General features: G+C 44.7%; 1 protein-coding gene across 2 annotated transcripts in view; it reads right to left on the minus strand.

The window, feature by feature from the left end:
• DIAPH1 (diaphanous related formin 1) overlaps window positions 1-21,763 on the minus strand; it is a 281,001-nt gene that overhangs the window by 233,602 nt on the left and 25,636 nt on the right. For both annotated transcript variants that reach the window (XM_058174593.1, XM_058174595.1), the window contains exon 2: window positions 18,759-18,785. In XM_058174593.1, coding sequence (XP_058030576.1) covers window positions 18,759-18,785 — 27 coding nt within the window. The remainder of the gene's footprint in view (window positions 1-18,758; window positions 18,786-21,763) is intronic.

Below are 21,763 nucleotides of genomic sequence, written 5' to 3' on the forward strand. Positions count from 1 at the left end.
TGTTGCCAGATACAGGTAATAATCCAGACACAAACAGGATAGAGGTCTGATCACTCCCTTCCTGGAAAGGGATAGCATGAAATTCCTGCAAGTCTGGTATCACATTAGGAGACCATTTTAGCTGGTCATCCTGCATTGGTGATGGCATAACGGTGCTAAAATCATGTCAAGCACACTAATGCTCCCAGAAACCCCTGGGTTTGTTGCCTCTGCCTGCTTTTGGGCCTTTGCAAATTGTTTTTCAATTCCAAGGTTTTTTGCCTTCTCTGAGCATCTTTTCCAGATGTTGAAGAAGATGATTTGGAATGATTGGCCTTGGATCTGGTAATAGGCCTATTGGATCCTGATCTAGCCTTCTTTGGCTCAGAACACCCAGCCTGTTGCTGACTGGGGAAAGAAGCAGCAGAATTACTACTATTAGAGGCCATGCAGTCGGCCATTATTGCTGTAACTGCTGGTAATTAGCCTGGAATAAGTTTTCAAGGGAACTTGCTATCACAGATCCATAGTACCAGGATACTCAGTATGCAGTCCAGGCCTCAAGAAATAGCGCCAAACCAGCAACATGGTTTGTTAGCACAGGACAGTCTGCAAAGCAGCAGCAGCAGCAGCAGCAGAAACAAGGGGATGCGAGACCGGCAACACAGTCACAAATGCCACAATCAGCGCATGGAAACCAGGATGTTAGATCCGAGCCCGGCCCAATAAGGACAGAGGCGAGACTGCCTTAACTCCAACTTTATTGGCCATTAACAGAACAGAGACAACGCTAACACTTCAACAACTCGTTAGAACGCTTCTGAGGCGAGGCGCGCAGTTGACAGCTATATAAAAGTAGCTGTCAAAATGGGAAGCCAATGACGGCTCTTCCTGGTTCCCGCTCTTCCCTGTTGCTTGCGCCTCCACCAATCAGCACGCGGCTAATCGGCTTTGCTGGGGCAGACAGGACGTAGCCGCGAGGACTTAACACCCCTCAACCCCCGGATCGCGCATGCGTAGTCGGCCAGATACGCTGGCCGGCGTCGGCTCCGCCCCGAACGCCTCAGTCCTGGAGGCGGAGTAGTCGAGGGAGGAGCTGGGGACCAGCTCTGAAGGATCGTTGGCGCGGATGTCGGCGTAGGAGGAGCCGGGCCTTCCGATGTTGGACCCAATGGACGAGCAGGTACGTCAGCCGCCGAGAACGCCCCGGGAATGTGTGTCGATGGCCGGTTTGCCGGGAAGTTCTGGGGATCGAGCGGCCTTATTATCGGCGAGGCCTGCTCGATTGGTGGCTCGATTTGAGTGGTGGCCTCAGCCTGAGTGGGCGGCTGAATTTGTTGTCGTTGTTGGCCCACCTCCTCGGTTGTTCTGCATCTTAATTGGTTGATGTGCCGCCGCCACACTCGTCCGTCTGTGAGCTGGACCCTATAAGAGTATGGTCCAGTCAATGTAATGATGTGCCCTGGTAACCACTTTTCATCTTCCCCATAATTCTGCGCAAATATAGGATCCCCCAGACTGAACGCTCGGGCCCTTATATTGGGCTCTTGAGCCCGCATGTAGGTGGGTGCAACCGGTCAAGCACAGTTCTCAACCGGCGCCCCATTAGCAACTCTGCCGGGCTCATCTTGGTGACCTGGCACGGGGTGGTATGTTGGGCCATCAAATACCTATTTACATTCTGTTGCCAGTTGGAGGTGCCTAGACGGCCTAAAGCCTCCTTGGCTGATCTTACGGCCCGTTCAGCCATTCCATTCGCCGCCGGGTGGTAAGGGGCCGTGGGGGCATGCCGCACCCCGTGGACCGCTAGAAAGTGCAGGAACGACGCTGAGGAGAATTGAGGCCCATTATCCGTGACCAACACGTCTGGGAGACCGAACGTTGCAAACAACCTGCCTAGGATCCGGACTATAGTGTCTGTGGTGGTGGATTGCAGTAGGAATATTTCAACCCACTTAGAATACGCGTCCACCACCACCAAAAACGTTTTTCCTAGAAAAGGACCGGCGAGATCTAAATGGATCCTTGCCCACGGTCCCCGGGGCATCTCCCAATCCCGGACCGGCGCAGCAGGGGCTACAGCCCTGGAGCCCTGGCATTGCTGGCAGCGTCCAACCCAATTTTCTATGTCGTGGTCTAGCTTCGGCCACCAGACATAGCTGCGACCTAGAGCCTTCATTCTCCCTATGCCAGGGTGGGCCATGTGTAGGCATTCTAACACCTGAGAGCGTAGAGCCGGAGGGACCACCACTCTGCTCCCCCAGAGTAGGCACCCCTTATGAACTGACAGTTCCCCTTGTCTGCGGGTATATGGTAGAAACTCGGGCCCCGCAGCTCCTTGCGGCCAGCCCCTGCGGGCCCAGTCGAGGACCTGCACCAGTACCGGGTCCTTGGCGGACTCACGGGAGACATCCAGTGCGGAGATGGGGGAGTTAGACTCCTCTATCAGAAGCACCGGCAGGGCTGGGGCTGGGTCGACGACCGTCGCTGGGAGGGGGCAGCGGCTGAGGGCGTCTGCGTGCCCTATGGCGCTGCCTGACTTGTGCCTCAGTTGGTATGAATACGCCGCAAGGAATTCTACCCACCGCGACATGCGCAGTGACAATATTTGCGGGGTTGCGCGGTCACTGGCCAGTAACCCTAACAGGGGCTTATGGTCAGTGACCAGGGAAAAAAATCGGCCGTATAGATAGTCGTGGAATCTTTTGATTCCTGCGACAATTGCAAGGGCCTCTCTATCCAGCTGACTATAGTTTCGTTCAGCTGGAGAGAGAGTGCGCGAGTAGAACGCTATGGGTGCCTCCACTCCATTTGGGAATAGGTGGCTGAGAACAGCCCCAACCCCAAATGGCGAGGCATCGCAAGTGAGCGTTAGGGGGAGCTTTTCATTATATTGCACCAGGACAGCGGAAGAGGTTAGGAGCCGCTTGACAGCTTCGAAGGAAGCTGCTGCGGCTTTAGACCACTTCCAAGGTGTGCTGGCGTCTAGGAGGCGATGGAGTGGCTCGGCCACCGTCGCTTTGTGGGGAAGGAATATAGCGTAGAAGTTTAGGAGGCCTAAGAACGCTTGGAGCTCGGCCTTAGAAGTGGGCGTGGGGGCATTTCGGATTGCTTCAACCTTCGAGGGGGCTGGCCGAATGCCGCGAGCATCCACAAGGAACCCTAAGAATTCAACTTGGGGCACTCCGATCCTGCATTTGTCCCTCCGTAGCTTCAACCCCGCCTGGCGGAATCGGCCCAACACAGCCTTTACCTTGGTGACTAGTTCTGGGAGATCCTTCCCTGACACCAGAACGTCATCAAAGTAAGGAATAACGCCGGGGAGGCCATAGAGCAACCGCTCCATGAGTCCCTGGAATATCCCTGGTGCTACACTGACTCCGAATTGGAGTCGTGTACACTTGAAAGCTCCCCGGTGGGTGACGATTGTCTGCGCGATGGCTGTCTCGTCATCCACCGGAAGCTGTTGATAGGCCTGTGCCAAATCTAACTTCGCAAAAACTCGGCCCTGTCCCAGGGAGTGGAGCAAGTGTTGCACCACCGGGACAGGGTACGGGTTGGCTTGGAGCGCTTTATTAATCGTCCCCTTATAGTCCGCACAGATCCGTATGGACCCGTCCGGCTTCAGGGGGATTACAATGGGGGTTTCCCACTTAGCATGATCAATGGGAACCAAAATGCCCTGGGCTATCAATTTATCCAGTTGTGCATCTACTCTCGGTCGGAGTGCTAAGGGGACCCTTCTCGGCTTCAATCGAACTGGCTGCACCTGGGGGTCAAGCTGAAGGGACACTGGGGTTCCGTTATATTTACCCAGGGCGTCTTCGAAAACGTCAGCGAATTCGCTGGCCAATGCTGACGTCACATCAAGGAGTGTGGTATGGACCCCTGCCACATTTAGGCCGAGGGCAGCGAACCAGTCCAGCCCTAGGAGGGTTGGCAGGTCGCTTCTGACAACGATCAGTGGTAACGTGCCCTCGAATTCCTTATATGCCACCCTGAATCTGCCCATGCCCAGGGTTGGGATCATTTTCCCCTGATAGTCTCGCAATGTCACTTCACAGGGCTTAAGAGTTCTCTTGTCCAAGCGTGGAGCGAGACGTCTCAGGGTGGACCAGGCGATGAGGGAGCGCGACGAGCCGGTGTCCACCTCCATGTCACACGGCGCTCCTTCGAGCCGCACCGTCAAGTGTATTTTGTTGGTTGGCGCAGTGGAGGCAGCAAAGCTGACGACTTCGTCAGTAGACTCGGAGGCGGTGAAACAGGCCCGTTGGCGTGCCATCGGCTTCCGGATTGGCTTTTGTGACCTGGGTCGCTCCGGGGCATCATCGCCGGATGGCAGGGCTGCCCTGCACACTCGCGCTAGGTGTCCTCGTTTCCCGCAGCGGCGACATACAGCTGCTTTGAATTTGCAGTCGCCTCTCGCGTGGTCTCCTCCACACCCCAAACATGGGTTTGGCAGGTGCTTGTCGGGACGCCCTCGCCGCCTTGGCCGTAGATTTAGGCGGCGGACGTCTGCTTCTTCCTCCGACGAGCTCCCTTGGGTAACATCTTCCTGGTGGACGCCCAGGGGCGATCGCCGTTAGGGATCCCTTTGGTGTCGCTGGAGCTCTGCGGCCGAATCATCGGCCAATTCCGCAGCTCTAGCCTCAGATAGGGCTGTGGAAAGGTCGACCTCTGTTCGCGCCAGGAGACGCCGTTGGAGTCTCATGTCCCGGACGCCACAGACCAACTGGTCTAGCAACATGTCATCCAGAAAATCTCGAAACTCGCAGTGGAGGGCGGCCGATCTTAAGGAAGCCATGTATGCGTTAATCGTTTGCCCTTCCTTCTGCACGCAATGCCGGAACGCGTGCCGGCGGGCAATTCGGGACGGGGCGGGAGCATAGTGGTTCTTCAATTTTTCCACTAGTGCTTCCCAAGTCAACTCAAACACTAGCTGTGGGGCGGCGAGAGCTCGCGCGGTACTAAACACTTCGCTGCCGCATGAGCTTAGGAATAGCCCCGCTTCTCGCTACCGGACAGATCCGTGAGGTCATTGGCGTGGAGGAAACATTCGAACCTCTCGATATACTCGTCCCACTTCTCGGAGGAAGGGACGAACGGTGGAAAGGTTGGCAACGCACCGGCCATAGCTGTTCAAATCGTGAAGTATTTTGCTCTGTCTGTAGCTCGGATTTAATGTCGGGATGATCCCATCCTCGTCGCCAGTGTTAGATCCGAGCCCGGCCCAATAAGGACAGAGGCGAGACTGCCTTAACTCCAACTTTATTGGCCATTAACAGAACAGAGACAACGCTAACACTTCAACAACTCGTTAGAACGCTTCTGAGGCGAGGCGCGCAGTTGACAGCTATATAAAAGTAGCTGTCAAAATGGGAAGCCAATGACGGCTCTTCCTGGTTCCCGCTCTTCCCTGTTGCTTGCGCCTCCACCAATCAGCACGCGGCTAATCGGCTTTGCTGGGGCAGACAGGACGTAGCCGCGAGGACTTAACACCGGAACACCATTTACTTGTGCGTAAGGCTGCTTCTCCCTGGTTTCAATGGTGCTCCAAAGCTGCCTGGTCCTATTCGCTGCTCACAGTAGCTTTACCAAAATGGCTGCCACCCACAAAATGGTGGCTATTAGCCTCCTGGTCAGCGCGCCTCCCAGCAACCAATGGCTCTCACGCACTGTGGCCGGCGAAGCCTTGGACCGAAGCCTCGGTCCTTCCAACGCCGGCACTGGCTGCCTGAAGGCTCTGCCATCTCCGTGAAGCTAATCAGCCTCCATGTGGCAAAGAAAACTCCGGTGGAGATCTGAACACCGCTCTCAGCATGGCTTGCAGCCTCATCAACCCTCTGCACTCCTCTAGCCATCACAAGCCGAATTTAAAAGAATTTTTTTTTTAATTTAATCCATTTGTCCTAATTATAATTAATAAATTGAAGAACCACCTCAAAATAATTCTCTCTAGGCCGATTAAGTTGAAAAAACTGATGCTCAACCAGGAGGAGGCGGCATGGCCAAAGAATTTCCAACTCAGTCTCTGGCCAATCACATGAATTGAACCCATGCTGGGACTCTCCAAGCAGCGCACAGGAGAATCGATGTTCTTTTAAATCGCTTCATGCAATTCTGCTAATTAACAGGGCTATCTGTGCAAAGCTTCTATTGGGGCTTTCACCAAAGTTTCAACTGAATCATTCCATTAAAAGAAATTACATATCAAAATAGAGATTCACTTTGAAGTATTGAATCAAATGTCTGCAAAACATTTTACAAAATTGATTGTTTTTATGCTACTATATACAGCACATCCATCCATATAACAATGTTGCAATTCCAAAAAGAGAGACCAGTGAGAAGATTAAATGCAGAATAGCTAATGAATAATTTGTCACTGAAATTATGCCCAGTTTAAGGAGCTGTTATTTTATTAAACTATTAAAATGACTCTTCTGGGTTGGCAAAACTAATATTATTTTGAACTGCATTTACTTTCTCACCTCTCAATATCTTTGATGTGGCCATTTAAGCCTTAATTGATTGTCCCTTGTGACAATAATGTTACAATTCTATATGAGCTCAAAATGGAGGATTGATTCAAGGAAACTCAGTATGCACACTTGGGTCGAACTCTACGTTAGGGCAGATTTAAATTTTTTGACAATGACAATGATAAAGTGCATAACACAGGAACTATCCCAAGCATTAGCATGAGTTTCAAAGAATAAACATATGAACATATGATTAAAGTAAAGCTTTTTGCATTATTCTTGTGCTAAAATTGGTAGCTATAACACATTTAAACCATAATCTTAGAACATCTGTATCCCAAATTGGACATTTTTCCCTTTTAGAAATCTGTGGTAAAACCCTCTACACTTTCACTCTCATTTTTTTGTAAACCCACTCATGGAAGAAGAAACTGATACTTACTGTGATCTGCAGAACATGTTCCATGTATATACTTATGCCCATAGAATACCCAATTACATACGTACCAAATGTAAATGAATCAAGTTACTAGAAGAAAAAGTAAAGGGTCTAGAGCAGCGGTTCTCAACCTGTGGGTCGGGACCCCGTTGGGGGTCGAATGACGATTTGCCAGGGGTCGCCTAAGACCATCGGAAATATGGAAAGTATACTTGCGAGTCGAAGAACTGCGCTCCAATGGTTGACTCCACAAGCCAGCTGCAGGCTCTTTAAATCGCTAGCCAAATTCGGCTTCAGGCGCAATGAATTAAAAATGAGAGAAATCTTTGCTCTAATGTCTCCCTCTCAAGCCACCTGCAATCACTCCCAATCGCTAGCCTAATCTGGCTTCAGGTGCTATAAACTTAATAGGGGAGGAGTCTCCGCTTTAATGCCTCCGTCCTCAAGGCAATCGCAAGCAGTTCAGATCACTAGCCAATACGGCTTCAGGCGCAATAAATTCAAAACAAAAATAATTTTATGGTTGGGGTCGCCACATCGTGGGGAATTGTATTAAAGGGGTCGCAGCACTATAAAGGTTGAGAACCACTGGTCTAGAGGAAACTCTAACCACTCTGAAACTCGACTTGCAAAATGAGAAACCCCAAACCTTGCAAAAAGAACTCCTGGCCAAACCAACCCACTCTGAAGCAGCCCCACTGGTGCTAAACCATCGATATTATGGACTCTTACTAGAAGAAAACATGCAGACACATAAAGAAGCACCAGCATCAAATGTCCCCCAAAACGTAGCACCACCAAATGTGATAGATAGAAAAACACCACAAACCTCCTTAGGGAAAAAAAAAGGCGAGTGTTGGTGATAGGAGATTCAATTCTCAAGGGAACAGAACCTGCTGTCTGTAGACCAGACAGTCAATCCAGAGAGGTATGTTGTCTCCCTGGAGCTAAAATCAAAGATGTGGCTGAAAACCTAACTAAAATAATAAAAACAACAGACTATTACCCCTTTCTACTACTACGCGTTGGGATGAATGACACAAAAAAGGACTTGAAAACAATATTGAATGATTATGAGCAGCTAGGCAAGAAAGTCAAGGACTTAGGTGCAAAAGTAGTTTTTTCATCTGTACTGCCAATGAAAGGACAACATCCAGCAAGAGAACAAAGAATTCTAGAAGTGAACCACTGGCTAAAGGGTTGATATCACCAAAAAAACTTTGGATTCCTGGGCCATGGTCTGTACTACCTCCAAGATGGACTTTGTGGGTTGCACGTCACAAAGACTGGGAAGAATGTTTTTGGAAAACGACTGGTTCAACTTATCAGGCGGGCTTTAAACTAAAAATGAGGGGGGACAGTAACCAGTGTTTAGGATCTCCAGGACCTAATTCCAAACAAAAAACCCTAGAAAGCAAGGCAAACAATGAAATAAGGAGGGATGGAAAGAAAGACAAACTCAAATAACAAACAGGAGACATAGGAAGCATACCGAGAGTCAGGCAGAAAGACCTCACGTGTCTATATACAAATGCACAAAGTCTGGGGAACAAACAGGATGAACTTGAACTATTAATACACGAAGGTAGATATGACATACTAGGAATAACATAAACTTGGTGTGATGAAACCCATGACCGGAACATACTGATAGGATACAAACTATTCAAAAAAAACCCCAGACCCCATAAAAGAGGAGGTGGAGTTGGACTGGACATAAAGGACCACTCTATTGCTATAGAATTGCATGAAACCAAAGACAAAAACCTCCTAGAATGCATAAACATAAAAGACAAAAAGAATAACATGGCAATAGGTGTTTCCTATAGGCCACCCAACCAAGAAGACAAAATAGATATCCTTTTTGCCAACCAACTAACTAACATATGTAGGAAACACACTACAATAGTAATGGGAGACTTCAATTACCCTGATATCAATTGGAAAACTAATTCCAAGTGAAAAATCAAATAGGTTCCTAACCAACCTAGCTGACAACTTTGTTGTCCAAAAGGTACAGGAGGGAATTAGAGGGACAGCCATACTGGACTTAATACTTACAAACAAAGAAGAAGCGATAGAGGAGTTGAAACTGCAGGAACCTTGGGTGAGGGTGACCACGTCATACTAGAATTCAACATAACGTAAACACAAGCAGTAGAAGAAAATGATACCAGAGTCTTAGATTTTGAAAGAGCAGATTTTAATAAACTCAGAGAGAACTTGGGAAAGATTCCTTAGATGAAAATTCTAAAGGGGAAAACAACTCAAGAATCTTGGGAAACTCTGAAAAATATGATCATAAAAGCCCAGACCACCGCAATACCGCTGAGAAAGAAAAACAAGAAAGTGTTGTGTCTCGCTCGCTCCCCCTGGGACACAAGAGAAATCCAAGAAGAAACCAGCATGGCTGCACAAAGATCTCTCTGACAAATTGAAAGACAAAAAGGAAAGAGGGACACATAACTAAGGCAGGATATCAGCAGACAGCCAGAATCTGCAAAGACAAGGTCAGAAAAGCAAAGGCTCAGAATGAACAAAGACTTGCAACAAAAGTCAAAGATAACAAAAAAAGTTTTTTCCAACATATAAATAACAAGAAAAAAAATCAAGGAAACAGTTGGACCACTAAAGAGAGAAGACGGCAAGGAAGTAACAGGCAACAGAGAGAAAGCAGAGCTGCTTAACTCATTCTTTGCACCAGTCTTCACGCAAAAAGAAACTATAGCCCAACCTACCAGAAACACAACTGTAAAAAACAGACTGGAAATAAAATGTCTGATCTTGAATACAAATCAGCAGGACCTGATGGATTACATCCCAGAGTTCTAAAGGAGCTGGCAGATGTCATCTCAGAACCATTGCACCACATCTTTCAAAAATCCTGGAACACCAGGGAACTACCAGAGGACCGGAAAAGAACTGATGTGGTTCCCATCTTCAAAAAAGGGGGAAAAACAGACCCAGGAAACTACAGACCAATCAGCCTAACATCAATATCCGGGAAGATACTGGAAAAGATAATTAAAAAACAGATCTGCCAACACCTAGAAATGAGTAAAGTAATAACTAACAGTCAGAACGGGTTTGTTAAAAACAGATCATGCCAAACCAATCTTATCTCATTCTTCAACATCGTGACTAAATTAGTAGACCAGCAAAATACTGTGGACTTCAGCAAGGCATTCAACAAAGTAGACCACAGGGCTTCCGGTTTGGCTCCGCTGTTAATGGCGGGCGATTTCAGTCCGCCCGTTCTTTGTGATTCTGTGAGAGCTGTTTAGACAGTGCTAATCTTCTGTCAACAGCTCGTAAATCTCTGCCCTCGGGCAAAGAGGGGGAGATGAGCATTTGAACTGAAGTTTGAGCCCCCAAGAAAAGCCCCAGAATGATTTCTGGTGGTTTGATGGGAACGCTCCTTCGATAGTTCAAAAAAGCTCCAGAGTCCAGAACGCCTCTGCAAAAGCAGAGCAAAATGCAGCGTCCATCTCCGTGACTGAAGAGGATTACTGATAAATTATCAACACGGAAAGAATCGAAAGCAGGAGGGCTGGCATTTGTTTGTAAGATGATTTTAACTCCCTGACAGAGAAGTTATTTGAAGAGTGGAGATGAAGAAAGATGGCGTTTTGTGTTTTGAAAGTGAAAGCTAAGGAAATGCTGATTACAATTGCTGGTGTGGAACCTCTAAGAAGAAAATAACAAGATTTTTTTTTTTTAATGGAATTCTTTTTTAAAAAAAAAAATCTATTTCTTTTTTTATTATCTTTTTTTTACAGTGTTTAAGAAGAAAAATTTATTGGGTTTTTTTTTCTTTTTATTCCCTCCCCCTTTTTTTTTCTTCTTCTTCTTCTTCTTGATATTACTTAGTTTAAAAATGGCTTTTAAGCAAAGAGATTTAACCACTTCTAAATTATTGGAAATATCTTCACTTCAGGTACGGAAATTGAGAGAGGATATTAAAGAAAGTCTAAGGAATTTTTTACAGGAGCTTATGGAGGCTCATCTTTCAGAAATAGATCAAAAATTTAATGAAATGGAGAAAGAAATACTGGATTTTAAAGATTTGGTGGAAGAGCAGAGTAAGGAGATGAAAAAATTAAAGGAATCAATTACTCCATTATTGTTATCTAGTACACAGACAGAAGAAAGACTGAATGAATTTAACCAAATTAATTTAGATTTGCAAAGGAAAATAGATGAAGTTCAAATTAATTTGAATTTAGAAAATAAAATAGATGATATTCAGGTTAAGGCTGATAAGGCAGAGGAAGAAAGGGTTATATTACAATATAAATTAATGGAATATGCTATAAGGGTAAGGGGTTTAAGAGAATCTAAAGAGGAAAATTTGAAAGAGATTTTTATTCAGGCCTTTGCCCAGATAGAGGAATGGAACCAGAAGATTTTGAAGTTAATATTGAAAAATTTATCGTGTTAATTCCTGGTGGGCAAGGCAGAAGTGTTTACCGAGAGATGTGGTTATTTATTTTACAAATAAGAGGATTAGGTATGGAATTTTGCAGCATTTTATAAAAATAAATTTCAAATATTAGGACAAGATATAATAATGATGAAGGAAATTCCTCCTAAAATGTTAAGAAAGAGAAAAGAATTTGCCTTTCTGGTGGATGAGCTTAAGAAACATCAGATATATTTTAGATGGGAGGTTCCAGCAGGTTTAACACTGAATTATAAAGGAAGAAAGTATTTTCTCAATACAATTTGTAAAGCACGAGATTTTTATACTAATGTATTAAAGATTGGGAATTCTTTGTTAACAGATGTTAAGTTGAATGGTGGATAGATGGTGAAAATGTGTAAGATAGAAGAAGGAGGAGAATGTTTAATTTTATTATATATGATTATGGTTAATTTTTGTAAATGATTTATTGTGGATATAAATGTGTAATTTTAGGGGTACTATATGATATATTAAAGGTATAAAGGAATAGGAAGATGGAATATTGTTTAATTTTGGAGGATAGATAGTAAAATTTAGGAACTTGGATTAAATATTATATTTAAGAGATGGATGTAATGTTAATTAGAATGTAATTGTTATAATAGATATATTTTGGATGTTATAGGTGTAATTTTAACAATGTTATTTGACATAAGTAAGGTAAAGTGAAGATTTTAATTATTACAATTGACACTTTGGATATTTGTAATATTATTTGTTGTATATATAAATGTTAAAGATGTGAAAAGATGGACTATTGCTTACCCCTGAAGGTTGGACAGAAAAATTAAAGAAACTAAGTTGGAAATATGAACTATTTTTGAGAGACTGCTAAGGGAAGAAAGACATTTTAGAAGAAACCTTGGTGAATATTGGAAGATGGAACGTTGTTTTGATATTGATTGATGAAGGTTGGATATTGAAATCTACGTACTTTATTCAAGAATAAACAATAACTCAATCGGAAACTTATGAGAATTCTAGGAGTGGAATGGTCTGATATATAATGGAGTGGAAGAAAAGTATCTTCTTTGTCTTTGGAAGGGGAGTGGAGGTTTTAAGGAACGACTATGGATTATGATTTGTGCTAGATTTTAATTTTTGTTGTTAGTTTTATACCCTGTACTCGGTTCTCGGAAGTCCTGGGGGGTGGGGGGAGGAAGGGGAAGGGAGGGGGAGGGGGTAGAAAATGGATTGATAGTTAATGTACAAAGATGATTGAAGATGTATAATTAATGTAAGATCGGACCTGCCTGGTTACTACTTTAGAATGAAGGGAAAGAAGGAGTAGAAGAGAGAAGGAGGAAAGAGAAGAGGAGGAGGAGGAAAGGAAGGAAGGAAGAGGGGAAGAGGGAGAAGAAAGGAGTAGGGAGGAAAGAGGAGAGGATGTAGATAAGAGAGGGGGAGGATGGTTATGGAAAGTAGAAGAAGGTAAAGAAGGAGAGTAAAAGGAAAAGGAAGGGGGTGGTGACCGGGCAAATCCGATTAATTGTATATGAGGGTACATTAAATATGTTATTGGATATGTTATTGGATAAGAATGTCAAAATAAAACTTTTTAAGACAAAAAAAACAAAGTAGACCACAACCTACTTCTTTGTAAGCTAGAAAAAAGTGGGATAGATAACTTCACCACCAGATGGATTCGCAACTGGCTGACAAACCATACTCAACGTGTAGTCCTTAATGGATCTACATCTACATGGAGAGAAGTAAGCAGAGAGGTGCCACAAGGTTCCATCTTAGGCCCAGTACCCTTCAATATCTTCATAAATGACTTAGATGAGGGGATAAGAAGGGGAACTCACCAAATTTGCAGATGATACTAAACTGGCAGGAATAGCTAACACCCTAGAAGATAGGCTCAAAATCCAGAATAAAACATATGAAGAACGGTTACATGGACTGGGCATGGCTAGTCTAGTGAAGAGAAGGACCAGGGGAGACATGATAGCCATCTTCCAATACTTGAGGGGCTGCCACAGAGAGGAGGGGGTCAAGCCATTTCCCAAAGCACCTGAAGGCCAGACAAGGAATATGTTGTGCCTCGTCCTCCCTCCTCTCAGAATAATGGATGAATGACCAAGGAGAGATTCAACCTAGAAAGGAGGAGGAACTTTCTGACAGTGAGAACGATCAACCAATGGAACAATTTGCCTTTGGAAGTTGTGGGAGCTTCATCACTTGAGACTTTCAAGAAAAGATTGGACTGTCATTTGTCAGAAATGGTATAGGGTCTCCTACTTGAGCAGGGGGTAAGGCTAGATGACCTATTAGGTCCCTTCCAACTTTTAGTCTGTTAAAGATAAGTGGGGCCCCACAATCCCCTGGGAGGACAGCTATAGGAAGCTAGTCACTGGTGTTGGACCACTGCCACCTGTAAGTCAGAAACACCTCCTAGAAGCCACGACCCCAGAGGAGGCCGGCGCATCAGAACCTGCAGCCCCAGCCAGAGACGCCCCACCTGGCAGCCAGCAAGTGCGTAAAGAATACCAAGACCTAGCAGGGGTTTTTAGTGGGGAAGATTGCACTTTTCTCCCCCCTCACTGCTTGACTGACTGTGCTACAGAGTTTGTACCAGGGGCTAAACTACCCAAGTCAAAAATGTACTCCATGACTTCGAAACAGATGGAAGAATTAAGGAAGTACATAGACGCCAACCTGGTGCAAGGCTTCATCCAGCCCACAAAATCCAATGTGACGACACTGGTGCTCTTCAAAGAGAAAAAAGATGGGGGAATGAGGCTTTGCGTTGATTTTCGTGGAATCAACGCCATGTGCGTGGAGAACACCAACCCCTTTCCCCTCATGAAAGACATACTAAACCACTTGTCAAAGGGTAAAGTGTTAATGAAACTGGACTTAAGGGAAGCATATTGCATAAGAATCAAAGAGGGAGATGAGTGGAAAACTGCCTTCAACTGCCCACTCAGCAGCTTCCAATTGACAGTCATGCTGTTTGGACTGCAAGGGCCTCCCACAGTATTCATGCAACTTATTAACAAAGTGTTACATGAGCACCTATACCAAGGGGCCCTTGTTTACTTAGTTGACATTCTCATATTCAGCAAGACCCTTGATGAACACGTGAAACTTATCCAACAAGTACTGAGAAAAACTTCTCGCCGCCAAGCTACGCAAAGCTGTCAAAATGCGAATTTCACAAAACCTCTGTGGATTACTTAGGCTATCGAATTTCCAGCAGAGGCGTGGAAATAGATCCAGGGAAAGTGAAAGCAGTACTCAGTTGGCAAACCCATGCACCTATAGACAATGTCAAAGCTTCCTGGGGTTTGCTAACATCAATAGACAGTTCATCCTGGCTTTCATGGAGGTGGCTCTACCCCTAACAGAAATGGGGTCTCCTCCGATGAAACAAAAGCCAACTCAGCCAATCGCTTGGACAATGGACTGTCAAACAGCCTTTGAAAACTTAAAGAGACTGTTCACCCAGGAACCGATCTGCAGCACCCAGACTCAGAGCAACAATTCATCATACAAGCTGATGCTAACAATGTAGCATTGGCTATGATATTCCAATAAAGGAACAACAAAAGACAACTGTTGCCATGTGTTTATGTGTCCAAAAAACTCACTGACAGAGAGAGACAGTGGGCAATATGGGAGAAAGAAGCCTATGCAATTCACTGGGCCTTACTCTCCTGGAGACATTTGCTAGAGGGGGGAAAACTGCCTTTCGAGGTCTGGACTGATCACAAAAACCTGGAGGCCCTGAAAACCCCAGGAAACTGTCTCCCAAACAAGTCTGCTGGGCTCAATACTTCAGGCGCTTGAAATTTGAGCTGAAATACAAACCAGCAGGAAAAAACCTGTTGGCAGACACCCTATCGAGAAAGCCGCAATTTGACAGCTGACAGGAGGAAGTGATCCACACCATCATCCCCCCCCCCCCACAATCAGTGGCACAAGTCATCACCAGGAGCCAAGCCAGGCAACCACCCAACACAAACTTGAACAAGCTGATAGCAGTTAAAAGCGGTGCTACCAGCTGACCCCTGGCTCACAGACAATAAAGATGTCTTGACCATGAGGGAGGGACTAGCATGGAAGGGATCCAAATTGTATGTCCCCGCAAGCCTGAGATTCAAAGTACTCCAGTGCAGCCACAACTCCAAACTGGCTGGTCACTTTGGATTCCCGAAGACCCTGCACCTCGCTAGAAGGCCATTCTGGTGGCCAAAAAGGGCCGCGGTGTGGCTCAGGCTGTAAGAAGCCTGTTATTAAAACACAGCTGCCTGCAATTACTGCAGGTTCTAGTCCCACCAGGTTCAAGGTTGACTCAGCCTTCCATCCTTTATAAGGTAGGTAAAATGAGGACCCAGATTGTTGGGGGGGCAATAAGTTGACTTTGTAAATATACAAATAGAATGAGACTATTGCCTTACACACTGTAAGCCGCCCTGAGTCTTCGGAGAAGGGCGGGATATAAATGTAAACAAAAAAAAAATGAAAGCTGAAGTAGAGGATTACGTAAAAAACTGTGCCACATGTGCAGCAATGAAAACAAGACCAGGAAAATCGCCTGGACTCCTTCAACAAGTGGCAAGCTCCAATAGACCTTGGGAGGAAATCACAATGGATTTCATAGTCGAAAGTGGGGGGAACACAGTAATTTGGACAGTTATTGTCCAAACAAGCCCATTTCACTGCTCTGGACTGCTGTCCACAAAGAAACTCGCTAAACTATTCATCAAACACATCTACCGTCTGAATGGAATACCCCGCCGGGTTATCTCAGGCCGAGGAGTCCAGTTTACAGCCAAATTCTGGAGGGAATTCCTGAGGTCCATCGGGTCCATGCAAGGGCTTAGTTCGGATTTCCATACGAGCATGAATGGCACAGCGGAATGCATAAACGTGATAGTGGAACAGTATATAAGATGCTATGTGGATTACCAACAAGAGAACTGGGCAGATCTGTTACCGTTTGTGGAGGTGGCTTACTGTCAGCGTTCCAGAAAACGCCTCCTGCAGAAAAGACTCCAAAGCCAACATCTTTCAAAGTTCTTTTACTAGCATAGGTAAACTGGCACAGTTGGATGAAAACCGAAACTGGGGATTCAGGTTCCTCCCTCAGTAATACAAACTCCAAAATCTCCACCCTCATTACCCCTCTGCCGGTCACATACTCCAATCCTCAACTGTCCCATGTCGAAGCATCATTCCGGCCATTCCTTCTCCAGATGTGAGCCCAGCCTGACCTTGACTGGCAGGAAGAATGTTGTTATGTCTAAAAGCCCCTTGTACCCTCACCCCCCTCTCCTACTTTCCCACACCAGAGAAAGTGACAGCATGTGGAAGCCATCAGCCTAGTATGGCTTCCAAAGCTGACACTTACAACAATGCAGTGCACAGCAGACTGGACTGACCCCTTTCCAAGTTACCAGCGGCATGGAGTGTGTCCCCATGCCTGAACTGCCCAGAGAACCCCCTCTTCCATGTCTCTGGCAGAATGGATGGAGTCTTTGAAAGAAGGGGTGGGAAAATATTAAAAAAGCACTGTCAGAAGCAACAGAAGAATATAAAAAGCAAGCAGACAACCGTATACGAGATAAGGTTTTCCTATCAACCAAATACATACAATGGAGGCTGCCTAGCAAGAAATTGGGGCCAAAATTCCTAGGTCCTTTCCCAATAGTTAAAATGATTAACCCAGTGACAGTTCAACTTAGCCTCCCTTGCATTCTAGGGAAAGTGTATCCTGTGTTTCACTGCAGCCAGCTGAAACCCGCTGTTGGGTCTATTCTAAGACCTCAAACCCAACCAGCTCCTTCTCCTATAGTTGTACAAGGAGAAGCTCATTATGAAGTCCAGAAAATTTTAGATTCTAGACTATATAAGGTAAAGGTTCCCCTCGCACATACGTGCTAGTCGTTGCCGACTCTAGGGGGCGGTGCTTATCTCCGTTTCAAAGCTGAAAAGCCAGCACTGTCCGAAGACGTCTCCGTGGTCATGTGGCCAGCATGACTCAACCCCAAAGGTGCAGGGAACGCTGTTACCTTCCCACCAAAGGTGGTCCCTATTTTTTCTACTTGCATTTTTACGTGCTTTCGAAACTGCTAAGTTGGCAGAAGCTGGGACAAGTAACGGGAGCTCACCCTGTTACACGGCAGCACTAGGGATTCGAACCGCTGAGCTGCCGACCTTTCTATTGACAAGCTCAATGTCCTAGCCCCTGAGCCACCACGTCCCTTTCTAGACTATATAGGAGTTGCTTATAATATTTAGTACACTGGAAAGGGTACCCTTTGTCTGAAGCCACATGGGTCAAAAGTTGGAATGTAAAGGCAGATATGCTTGTCAAACAATTCCATGATAAATACCCTGATAAGTCAAAGTGTCCCCGGGGAGTGGGGGAGAGGTAATTAGGAGCATGATTAATCCTCTGTGTTATTCTCTTTCCAGGACACGCATCTCTTCGGGGGGGCAGGGGATTTACTTTTGAGCCTTCAGGCCTGCCCCAAATTCTATTGTGGGAAAATGGGAGGGGAGATTGTATGGAGTGAAGATGATATGTAGTCAAAATAACATTCTTTCCAGAAAGTCAAGGCCGCTTTGCCCTGCAGCTGTGCTGAGAAGGCTGGGGAGGTATCTTCTGTTCTGGAGTGTACCTGATTGGTTTGAGTGATGAACACGTGGGTGATGGGCAAGAATTTGAACTTGAACAATTCAATTTGTCCTTGACTAGGCTCATTTTATAACCACAGAGTTCGCTCTCATCTAAATTAAATTTCAGTTTGTTTACTGATGAACAATCCATTACCACCACCTTTGGGATACAAAGATTTATTTAGAATTTCTGTTTTTTCACTAGAGGCATATTTAAGAACTAACAATATCCCAAATTAAATATCAAGATAATGCATGCATTTTAAAGATGAGAGAAAACACTGGGGACTCTTGTGGTTGCCTATCACCCCAATGGCTATTAAATACAGGAATAGTTCAGAGAATCAGATTTTTATAAAGAAGGGAGGTAACATAATATGTTATCTTCCAAGTCCATTCTAAAAAAAATAATCAAGGAAGCTCTCCTTTCAATTGGTGCAGATTATAGATTTATCCATTGAACAAACTGGAAGCCAGAGTCAAAGTGACTCAGCTTCCACAAAAGATACCATTAAACATATACAGACATTCCTTGCAAAAAGTGCACCATCAGGGAATACAGTAACAGACAAGAATACTATACCATCTTTAAAAATGGTTAATATACTATATCAAAGAAAACATTTCACAAAGGAGAAAAATTAGCAATCAGAAAACTAATAATAAAAACCCAGGGAAGAGAATGCAAAACAAATATATCAAGATTTATAGATAACTCACAAAAATAGTTAAAGCAAAAAATATATAACACAATTGCTCTTACCTCATCTGCCATTACACGCTTCAAGTTCTACAATTGGGGAAAAGAAAGAGACAGAAAAAAAATGAATCAATAGATCACAAAAAAACCAGTAGCAAAAGAGAAATGTCTAGGAATACGCATAAAGTAGACATTAATGTCCATAAATATTTTCTTCTTACATACTGTATACAAATCACAGTTGGACTTCCGGCAGAACCTCCAGCCCTTGAAGTAGTAGAGATGTTGATATCTGTTAAATTTTCTCCAGTTACAGGCTTAGAATGTTTTCTAAGCCAGAAGAACAATACACACACACAACTGGAAAGGGAAGGGCTTGGAAATAACCCTTTTACTCTCCTGAGTAGCTATATGTTCTCAGGCTGTTTCTTGAAGAAGAAGTAATTGGGTGAGTCCCTAGCTGGGGAGCAGGGCAACCATGTAAGTTCACTGTGGAAGAATTAACCGTTCTTACCGGACCATAAAGGGTACCACCGTTTCTTAGGCAGTAGGGTTTTGTTTTGTTTTTTGCATATTTACCTTTCATGCTGAAAGAGGCTCTCTCCAGTTGCAGCCTGCCATTTCCTTTTTGTGGAATTATTGTCATTTTTGAGGCTTTGTGATTTCAAGATGGCGAGGAAGCAGGAGTTGGTCTAACTGGCAGAGACCCAAAGACCAGCTGGCCATCAGAGCTGAATTGGGGCAATGGCTCGCAGGCCCATAAAAGCATGCCATAAATTCGCTATTACGGGTCTATAGAGTAAACTCCAGATTTGCCACCATGAGAAAGCTACCAAGGGTCCATTTTGTAAGAAGAATTAAGAAGATTATGTTTTGAATTGCTACTTAAACATAAGCTGAGAATGGATGATAGAGGATTTTTTGATTAGACACAAATTAATTTCAGATCCAATTGAAGAAATGGATACAGAAAAGAAGCTAGTGGTGGAACAATTTCAAAAAGAATAGAATAGAATAGAATAGAATTTTTATTGGCCAAGTGTGATTGGACACACAAGGAATTTGTCTTGGTGCATATGCTCTCAGTGTACATAAAAGAAAAGATATGTTCATCAAGGTACAACATTTACAACGCAATTGATGGTCAATATATCAATATAAATCATAAGGATTGCCAGCAACAAGTTATAGTCATACAGTTATAAATGGAAAGAGATTGATGATGGAAACTATGAGAAGATTAATAGTAGTGCATATTCAGTAAATAGTTTGACAGTGTTGATGGAATTATTTGTTTAGCAGAGTGATGGCCTTCGGGAAAAAACTGTTCTTGTGTCTAGTTGTTCTGGTGTGCAGTGCTCTATAGCGTCGTTTTGAGGGTAGTGGTTGAAACAGTTTGTGTCCAGGATGCGAGGGGTCTGTAAATATTTTCACGGCCCTCTTCTTGATTCGTGCAGTATACAGGTCCTCAATGGAAGGCAGGTTGGTAGCAATTATTTTTTCTGCAGTTCTAATTATCCTCTGAAGTCTGTGTTTTTCTTGTTGTGTTGCAGAACCGAACCAGACAGTTATAGAGGTGCAAATGACAGACTCAATAATTCCTCTGTAGAATTGGATCAGCAGCTCCTTGGGCAGTTTGAGCTTACTGAGTTGGCGCAGAAAGAACATTCTTTGTTGTCCTTTTTTGATGATGTTTTTGATGTTAGCTGTCCATTTTAGATCTTGCGATATGATAGAACCTAGAAATTTGAAGGTTTCTACTGTTGATACTGTGTTGTCTAGTATTATGAGAGGTGGAAGTATGGAAGGGTTTCTCCTAAAGTCTACCACCATTTCTACGGTTTTGAGTGTGTTCAGTTCCAGATTGTTTTGGTTGCACCACAAGGCTAGTCGTTCGACCTCTCGTCTATATGGGGATTCATCATTGTCTCGAATGAGACCAATCACTGTTGTGTCATCTGCGAACTTCAGTAGCTTAACAGATGGATCATTGGAGATGCAGTCATTGGTATACAGAGAGAAGAGAAGTGGGGAGAGCACACAGCCTTGGGGGGCCCCTGTGCTAATTGTACAGGTATTTGATGTGATCTTGCTTAGCTTCACCTGCTGCTTCCTGTTTGTTAGGAAGCTTGTGATCCACTTACAAGTCTGTTCCGGTACCTGTAGCTGGTTTAGCTTAGTTAGAAGAATGTCTGGAATGATGGTATTGAATGCTGAACTAAAGTCTACAAAAAGGACCCTTGCATATGTCTTTGGAGACTCAAGATGCTGTAGGATGTAGTGCAGAGCCATATTAACAGCATCATCTGTTGATCTGTTTGCTCGATATGCAAATTGCAAGGGGTCTAACAGCGGATTCGTGATGGTTTTCAGGTAGGAAAGCACTAGCCTTTCAAAGGTTTTCATGACTACAGATATTAGAGCAACTGGTCTGTAGTCATTCAGTTCCTTGATGGTGGGCTTCTTCGGCACTGGGATGATGGTAGAGGGTTTGAAGCAAGAAGGAACATAACACATCTCTAGTGATTTATTGAAAATATGGTCTGTAGTCATTCAGTTCCTTGATGGTGGGCTTCTTCGGCACTGGGATGATGGTAGAGGGTTTGAAGCAAGAAGGAACATAACACATCTCTAGTGATTTATTGAAGATGGGGGCCAATTGGTCAGCACAGACTTTTAAGCAAGAAGGAGTTATCTTGTCTGGGCCTGGAGCTTTTCCTGGCTTTTGTCTGTGAAATAGGTCCTCCACTTCTTTTTCTGTGATCACTAGGGGTTGTGAACCCAATGAAATGGGGTCAGTTGTAGGAGGCTTGGCTGTTGTTGGTGTGTCTGAAATGGGGGTTGTGGAGATAGGTGGCTGTAGTTTCCTTTCAAACCTGCAGTAAAACTCATTCAGGTCATCTGCCAGATGTTGATTACCTTCAGCCTGGGAAGGAGGTTTGCCATAGCCGGTGATATTTTTAAGAGTTTTCCACATGTTTGCTGGTTCATTTGCTGAAAACTGATTCTTTAGCTTTTCAGAGTAGTTTCTTTTTGCTGCTCTGATCTCCCGTTAGTGCATTTCTGGC

The sequence above is a fragment of the Ahaetulla prasina genome, chromosome 3 (assembly GCF_028640845.1).
Source record: "Ahaetulla prasina isolate Xishuangbanna chromosome 3, ASM2864084v1, whole genome shotgun sequence".
Classification (NCBI taxonomy): Eukaryota; Metazoa; Chordata; class Lepidosauria; order Squamata; family Colubridae; genus Ahaetulla; species Ahaetulla prasina.